This window comes from Artemia sp. Qi Xiang Cuo, unplaced genomic scaffold (genome assembly GCF_049724085.1).
Source record: "Artemia sp. Qi Xiang Cuo unplaced genomic scaffold, ASM4972408v1 HiC_scaffold_23, whole genome shotgun sequence".
Lineage (NCBI taxonomy): Eukaryota > Metazoa > Arthropoda > Branchiopoda > Anostraca > Artemiidae > Artemia > Artemia sp. Qi Xiang Cuo.
Genome location: NW_028297432.1, coordinates 7,297,616 through 7,306,691, shown reverse-complemented (window position 1 = coordinate 7,306,691; position 9,076 = coordinate 7,297,616). Strand labels below are relative to the sequence as shown.

General features: G+C 35.3%; 1 protein-coding gene across 1 annotated transcript; it reads left to right on the top strand.

The window, feature by feature from the left end:
- The first annotated feature begins 4,562 nt into the window (after nt 1–4,562).
- LOC148939013 (uncharacterized) lies at nt 4,563–5,276 on the top strand. The gene has a single exon (XM_089107392.1). It carries the CDS (start codon nt 4,563–4,565, stop codon nt 5,274–5,276), a length of 714 nt encoding a protein of 237 aa, XP_088963518.1.
- The last annotated feature ends 3,800 nt before the right edge of the window (nt 5,277–9,076 follow it).

The following is a 9,076-nucleotide window of genomic DNA, read 5'->3' as shown; positions in this document are numbered from 1 at the left end:
AAAAATTCAAAAAGCAATAACGCTTGTTTCTTTATATTTTACATGGCGAAATTCAAATTAGCAAGAAAGGCGGGTGTAGAAGCTTACTGAGTTGAGGAAGAAAAGATTGAAGTAAATTACTAATTATGAATATGAGACATTTTCAAATTATCCAATTCATTCGCAACAGACTATAGAAGCACAGACTAGAGTTGTAGTGTGGAAGGAGATACAATATTGTCAATTTGAACAGACTTGAAGAATATTTGTTGCTAGAAGAGGAAAGTAGACAATAATGGAGCCATCAGGGGCTCCTGTCCAAATCCCCTATGGCTACCAAAATATGCAAGGACTAACAACAATGCCTGTAGTTAACCAGTATGGGCAAATGTTTATACCAATCCACTCTAATAGCCCTAATAACATGTGTTTACCCAGTGTATCATCCTATGTACCAATGGTACCCACGCAAAATAGATATAGTCCATTACTTGATCAGGAGTATCCACCCTTATAAAGTGGCAGAGAAGCGTATAATGAACAGGAAATAGACATGTTCGATTGTGTTAACCCCTATATTGCAGAAGGTGTGAACACTGAAATAGGCAAATCAGCTACAAAAAGAAGAGTTACAGATGTGGAGTGTCAACAACCTCAAACGAAAAAGTTTAATTCAGAGAATAATGGTGGAGACTCATCCCAGGTTCCAAAAGATGGAAGGAAAGAGATAAATATGGAGTCAAAACAGAGACAGTGGGTGTCAGAAAAATTAAATATCAACAAAGAATTTGAAATCCCAGAAGACGAGCTTTTCAAGAACGGAATGGTCATTGATGTAAAGGAGGAAGATGAATCAAAAAGATTCCCAGAAGATTTCAGACTCTCAAAGTGCATGAAAGAACTATTAAAAGAAAACAAGTTTGAGTTCGAAGTTTTGGCTGAAAGAAGGAAAATCTTTATTTTTGTGAAAAATGACATAGCAGCTGAGAAAATGTTGAAGCAAAGTCAAATGTGTGGCTTGGAAATAGAGGCCAAGAGAAGAGGGGAGACAGTAAGAGGGATATTAAAGGGAGTACCCCTTGAAGTATCAGAGGATGATATTTTAGATAGTATAGATAGCCCAATTGCAATAATTGGGGCCAAAAGGCAAAAAAGATTTAATAGAGAGATTAGAAAAATGGAAGACAGTCTTGCAATATTGCTAACATTTGAAAATAATTTCCTTCCTCCTGTTGTTTGGATGGGGGGAAGGAGACGAATTGTACATGAATATAAGAGACAATTACTACAATGTCATAAGTGCCAAAGATATGGACATGTAAAGAATTATTGCCCAGCAAAAGAAGAAATTTGCCTACGATGTGCTGGCAAGCATACATCTGGACTGTGTCAAATGAAGAACAATAATCTACAAAATAAAACATCTTTATATAAATGCATCAATTGCTATGGTAACCACCCATCAACTTCAATGCAATGTAGTGTCAGACAAAGGAATACCAAGATTTTAAAAGTTGCTGAAAGACATCAAATGAGTTTTAGAAGATCTGAAATAGTATATAGGTCATATGCTGAAATGACTAACAAACAGGCATATAAAGAACAAGCAAAAATCAACGTGCCCCTTAGGGATAAAGAAACTGGTCAGATGCAGCAAAGAATAGTGAGTAATACTATAAACAAGATTGTGATTGGTCTAGTGTTGTCACCAGAAATTTTAAGCATAGAAAACTTGCCCTATCAGGGAAAAAGTGGATAAACTCTGTAATTTTATTGAAAGTTTGGGAATCATGCAAATGAACAGCAGCCTTATTTTGAATCAGTGTGTAAATAAATGACTGTTAAATCATAAATAAAAATTATGTCTTGGAATGCAAGATCATTAGTTAGATAAGGATTTAGTACTAGACTATTGCATTAAGAATAATATTGACGTGTTTTGCATTCAAGACTTATTTGAAACCATATATAAATCCATCATTCAGAGACTATAATATAGTGAGATTAGATAGATGGAATAAAGAGAGAGGTGGAGTGATTATTGGTATTAACAAGGAAATCAACTATATCCCAATTCATTTGTCAATACAGGAGGATTATCATATGGAGGTTGTTGGAAGCAAAATACATCTTAAAAACAAAGTAAAGCTGAATATATTCAATATTTATATCCCAGAAGGTAATTTACTTTTAAGTGATCGAGGTCTAGAAAAAATTATAGAAACAGTGCCTGGAGGAGAGAAACTAATGATTATAGGTGATTTAAATGCACACAATGGTCTTTGGTGTGGATGCGGAAGTGATAATAGAAATGGGAGAACAATATTTGAATTTTAATGAAAAACTCAGATATATGCCTGTTTACTCCAAAGGATCTACCAACTAGAATCAATAACAGAACAGGAAGATCAGTGACCATAGACTTGGCCATAGGATCAGCTTCATTGGCACCAAAAGTATCAGTAACAAGTGACAGGGAATCCACCCTATACAGTAATCATTTTCCCATTATGGTAGAGATCTCTCAAGATAATAGTGTATGCAAAAATCTTGAAGAAACTAGCAAAGTGAATTTAAAGAAGATTAACTGGGAAGATTTTACGAATAAATTACAAGAAACAGACGTTCAGTCCCAGGTGAATGGTTGTGAAGATGTTGATGAAAAGATAGATGTATTTCAAAATTCACTCTTAGAAATAGCACAAGAACTGGCTCCAAAAAGAAAAAGAGGTCCTATTCACCGCAAACTGAGTGTTTGGTGGAACAATGAATGTATAGTTGCAAAGAAACAGCTATTAGAGGCAAGAAGAAGGTACAATCAGTTTCCGAACTTTGAAAATTTTTTAATGTGTCAAAGAAGATATGCAGTCTTTAGGCGCCAAACAGTGGAAGCAAAGAAAATTTCGTATCAAGAATTCGTGGAGAAGTTGGATTTTAGACAGCCTGCAAGTAGAGTGTACAAAACAGTGAAAAAACTGATTACAGGGAAGACAGATGATAATGATAACCCACCCTTGACTGTTAACGGATCGGAGTTAGTGGAAGTACCAGAAAACGCGAATAAAGCAGTAGATTTTGTAGAGTCAGTGATTGGAAGACCAGACGATTTTAAGGATGATGAAAAACTTACATTTGCTAAGGTAATAAGACTCTAATATAGAAAATTATATGGATTATAACAGATATTTTACGGTAGAGGAATTAAAGAATGTGATTCAAAAGTTACCATTAACACCACCAGGTTTAGACATGATTTACCCACAGTATGTCAAACATTTAAGTGACAAATGGATAAAAACATAGTTAGAAATTATTAACAAAGCCTGGGAAGACGGAAAATTTCCAAAATATGGAAGGATGGGGTAGTTACTATGATTCCTAAACAAGGCAAAGATAATTCAAAAATGGAAAACTTAAGGATGATTACTCTATTACATGTGTTAGGAAAAGTTTATGAAAGAATGGTTAAGGAGAGGCTTACATGGAAAGTGGAAAGAACAAACACTTTGAAAGATGTTCAATGTGGGCTTAGAAAGAACAGATCTACTATAGAAGTGTTACAAATGTTTGTAAATGATGCAGTATATTGTTTGGAAAATAGAAAAATCGGTTTAGCAGTTTTCTTTGATGTGAGTAGTGCTTTTGATAGTGTGGTTCATCGAAATATACAAGTAGGAGTGATTGCAGCAATGGTTAGAGGACGTTTATTAAGATTTTCTTATTATTATTTACGTGAACGAAAAGTGACAGTAAAAGCGGGTAAAGTATATTCTAAAAGAAAAGTACTGAGAAAACGTGGTGTACCACAAGGCTCCTCATTGGGGCCAGATTATTACAATATATGTGAATTTGATATACCACTGGATACAGGAGAGGATAGAGCTGGGATTTTCGCTGATGATAACGCAAAGTGGATAGTGTGTGATAGTGTTGAGGAGGGGCAACGAGTGGCCCAGGAGGAAATAAAGTTGATGGAAACGTGGGCTATGGAGAATCGTGTGAAGTTTTCGGTCGAGAAAACCAAAGCAATGGTAATCACTCAAACAAAAAAGTATTCTGCTCTTTGTCTTTTTCTAAATAGGGAACAAACTGAAACCGTGAATCAATTCAAATGGCTTGGAATTACCATTGATAGAAAGCTGACGTTTAAAGCTTATATAAGACAATTAAAGAAAACATGTTCCACAAGATTAAATATTATGAAAGTGTTGTGTGGAGCAAATTTTGGCCCAAAGCCCGACTATTTTATGGAATTTTATATAAAATACATAAGAGCGAAATTGGAATATGGAGGAATAATTTATATGGCAGCGTCTAAGTCCTTGTTAGAGGAGCTGAAAACTATTCAATACAGTGCTTAAGGACAGCTTTTGGAGAAAGAAAGACAACTCCACGGAGCTTTCTCGAATCAGAAAGTGGGATTGAGAAGCTAGGTAGCAGGAGAGACATAGCAACATTAAAGTTCTTACGGAAGACATGGATATCTGACCAGTCGAATCCAATTAAATCAAGAATGCTAAAAGAGGGAAGGTTGTGGTGTTCATGGGAAAAAACTATTCGGTATTGTGAGGGCAAAGGAGATCATGGAAGAGTTTCAAATGGATTGTCAGTTGACATCAATGTTGAGAGTGTCCAATATGTTCATAACCCCTCAGTGGAAATCCATCCCATACCATTGCAATACTGAATTTGGAAAGTGGGATAATCTAGATTATGATCAATCATTCAAGATGACAAAAGAAATGCAATATCTTGACACTGTGGATATCTTCACAGATGCATCTAAAGTGGATAATAGAGTGGGGGCTGCTTTTGTAATTCCCTCCAAGAATATAGTTAAATTGATTAAATTAAGTGATGCAACTACAGTTTTTCAGGCAGAAGTAGTTGCAATAGCCAATGCAGTAAGATACATAATAGATTTGGGACCCACAGGTGAAAAATATAGAATCTGTTCAGATTCAAAAAGTGGTTTGGAGGCAATCAAGAATATTTATCTAGCAAATAAAGTAGCTCCTGAAGTGATCTTTTGCCATGAGGAATTACAGAAACTACTGAAAAAGAGAGTAACCATCACATTAGATTGGGTCCCAGGGCATGCAAACATTAATGGAAATGAAATGGCTGATACTGCAGCAAAACAAGCATCCATAGAAGATGGGCAAACATTTGTAGATATCACGCCCAGGATGGTTAATCAAATTGGAGAAGTGATAAAGAAATTGAGAATAAAGACATTCGAGGACAGCCGTGTATTCTCAACAAATATGTTAGTTTACAAAAGAAAGAAAGAGTAAGTAGTGACATACTAAGTAGTGACATACTAAGTGGAGCGGGCTTGAACAGTGACTGTGCTGATGGACTTAAATTGATATGCAAGTTTTTAAAGGATATTAATCGGATACATCTTATATAAACCAAGTAGTATAGTGATTACAAGAAGCCTCCTGAGTCCTTGCAGGAAGAGAGGAGGAACCATCCATTTCAATTCAATTCAATTCAAAAATTAGAAATATGGTAGAAACTCTGGAAATACAAGGAAAGAAGTGAAGATAAAGATTTTCCCTGCAAAATGTGTCAACTATGATTATTCTGCCTATTATGAAGTAAGAATTGTTTCCTTAACATGTTTCTATATGTGGAATTTATTTCCTAGGATTACACCAATTTAACTTTCACTCGTTTAAAGATTTATTTATTCATTTATATTAGTTCCTATTTTATGATTGTTTGCTATGATTGTTTATGTAATTTATTTTCGTTTTGCGTTTCATTTATGCTTCAATAGCAAAATATTAATTCGTTTTAAGTTTTATTGTTATATTCAATGTAAGATTTACTTGTTTTAAGATTTATTTATTCATTTATATTAGTACCTGTTGTATGTTTTTGCTATGATTGTTTATTTAATTTCTGTTTGTTTTGGGTTTCATTTATTCTTAAATAGTAATTTCTGGTCGTTAAATAGTGGCGTTTAAGTTATTGTAGATTTCTATTTCTTTTGATCTTAAGTTTAATATGGCCTTTATTTTTCTTTAAAAAACTTATTTTTCAGAAAGTTATTTAATTAATCTCTGTTCGTTTCTGATTGCCAAAGTTTCAAGTTTTTCAAATTTCCCTATTTCGAAATAATTTTTTGTTCCAAAATAAAATAATTTTTTGTTCCAAAATAAAATAACAGTCTTGGCAAGAACTATAGGTGTTTTGAACAGTTTTGGAAAGACCTAAAAAAAATTAAAACGAATTCCCATGATTTTTGGAATAAACTATTGGTAACAAGTTTTTTTGTTTTTTTTTGTGAGGGGGGGGGGGCTTATCTGATCTTTGTAGTATTTTCAAAACCTTCGCATAAGAACCTTATATGCCCCCAGGGCATGCCATACAACACTTACCACAGGCTCTGGGGTTTGTGTTGACCCTGGAGTTTTTGTTATCTGATCTTTTGACTTATTTTAACAAAATGGCTATCTAAAAAATCAATTGGATGGATTTGGGGTTAAGAGACGGAGGGGCTAGTAGCCCTCAGGTCCCTTTTGACTCTTAAGAAGGGAACTAAAAGTTTCAATGTTCAACAGAATGAGCCCCCTCCGAATTTTATACGATCATTCCTTCCATAAGAACCTTATATGCCCCCGGAGCATAGTTAACAACACTTCCCCGGGTTCTGGGGGGGGGGGGTAAACCCCAGAGTTTTATTATATGATTTTTGTAGTATTTTGGATAAAACGTAAATCCCAAAATTCAATCACACACATTTGGAGAAGAAATGTTGGTGGGGGGGGATGTAGTTGTTACCATCAGATCACTTTTGACTCTCAAAAAGGGAACTAGAACTTTCAATTTCGAGTCATTTGTGTCCCCTCTGCAGTTTACCTCTTCAATACGAACCTTATATTTCCCTGAGCATAAGTTATAACCCTTCCCCCGTTCCTAAGGGGGGGGGGGATATATTGACCCCGAAGTTTTGTTATATGATCATTGTACTATTTCAAACAAAATGGCAATCTCAAAATTTTGATTGAATACGTTGGGAGAAAAGAGGGTTAGTGTGAGGCGGGAGTAGATGCCCTCCGTTTGAATCTTAAAAAGGTAACTAGAACTTTCAATTTCCAATTAAATGAGCCACCTCTGAAGTTTATACGACCACCCCTAACATAAGAACCTTATATGCCCCCGGTGCGTAAATTACAACACTTGCTCCCGCTCTATTGGGGGTTGTGTAAACATCGAAGTTTTTGCTATTTAATCTTTAGGGGGACGCTAGTTGCCCTCTGATTACTTTTGACTCTTAAAACGGGCACTAGGAATTTCGATTCATAATCGAATGAGCTCCATCCAAAGTTTATACTACCAGCCCTCCATTAAAACCTTATATCACAGAATGTCACCATCACAAAATGTGTGGTTTTAGTTAGAGGGGGGGGGGGGGCTAGTTTGCCTCCGGTTACTTTTGACTCTTAAAAAGGGTGCAAGAACTTTCGATTTCCAATCGAATGAGCCTCCTCCAAAGTTTATATGACCACCCCTTCCAGATGAAGTACTTCCGAAAAAAAAAATAAATAACAATAAAACAATGAAATAATGGATAACAATAAAATTGAAGCCGTATGGTCCTTACTATAAGCAACGCTGTAGAGTTGCCTCTGATGAGATTGAACGGTTATATCGTCAGCAAAATCATCATCACATATTTTATGGTTTTGGTTCAGCTGGATTCTGCCTGTGAGGCTACATATTCGTAGTATATTGTCAATGAGTATATTAAATAGTACTTGGGACTGGATACATCCTTGCCGGACACCAGACTTCACACCCCCTTCGGTAGGGTCCCTTCGGTAGGGTCCTGATCGTCAGTTGTCAATCACTAATCAACTGTTTTTAATTTATCGACATAATTTCTAAGGTCAAAAGGGTAAACTTCAGGCCCCTGTGGAGAAATAAGAATTTGGTGACTACGAAAATATTTACTTTTTAACTATCTCTGCTATTGAGGCAAAATACATAGCCCATATATGAAAGAATTTATATATCTTGAAAAACAAATACGAGACTAAAAAAACAAATCACACCAATGAATACTCTAGGCTGGACTGCTGAACATTAAATTACATTTGGAAAGCTGTATAAAATTCTTGCCAAATCGAAAAGTATGGTTTTTGCTTTTGTTTCAGTAAGTCTACAATATGCGAAACGATGATAGGTAACAAAATCTGAAATTTTTTGACCAAGCTCTTTTCTTCGAGCCAAGTTTCTGCTGTTGATTAGAAAGCTCTATTCTAGCAGACAAACGCAAGTCTCAATTGAAGTTAGATTGAAATTTAAAAGTGGTTAAGATATGTTGCGGTTCCCTGGCCCCATCATCAGAATTTCTTCTTACTGTTTTTTCACCGGTCTGAAAGCGCTATCACATATTGTTGCTAGCCATTGCTGTTCAGAGCTTTGGTTGTGTTTCTCCTATCGTTTTCAGTTTCTGCGACTGTGGCAGAATCACTTATACCTTCTGATATTCAATAGTTCTCTCATTGCTAAAGAAATTTAGCTTATCCTTTATAGTTTTCTTAGTAATATAGTATTACTTGTTGTAGGAATTAGTCAAAATTAAACTTTTTAAAACGTCATGGACGATCTGGGGGAATCTCAAAAATGCGCAAACAACAATATACACAAAAATTTTAAATAATACCGCACCAGTACATCATGTTCGTCATTGAGGACTTACCCCAACTTCAAGTGAGAATCAAGACCTCATTGGGATTTGGGTTCTCATCCTCACTTATTTTTGGGGGAATTGCTCATTTTATTTTCGATTCTCTTAGGAATTCTATGGACATTTTTCTGAAGGATTACTGTCCTGGGAAAATTGGAATAAAATTCCCGTAACGAATAAATACTTTTCAAACTATTCTAACACAATTCCCCAAGAAAAAATCGACTTAACTCCTCCTCTTTATAGTGTTGAATCTTTGTGAGAAGATATTCAAGATTGAAATATGCCAGCATTTCAAAGTCCAAGAAACTATTAGGGATGTTTTGTCCTAGGTTCAAGTTCGGGAAAGCTGAATTTTGAGATTAAAGACAAATTTTGGGATTGAATCGT

Bases quoted from the DNA above. Each gene is read 5' to 3' on its own strand.
- LOC148939013 (XM_089107392.1), top strand. From the start codon at position 4,563: ATGGAAGAGTTTCAAATGGATTGTCAGTTGACATCAATGTTGAGAGTG.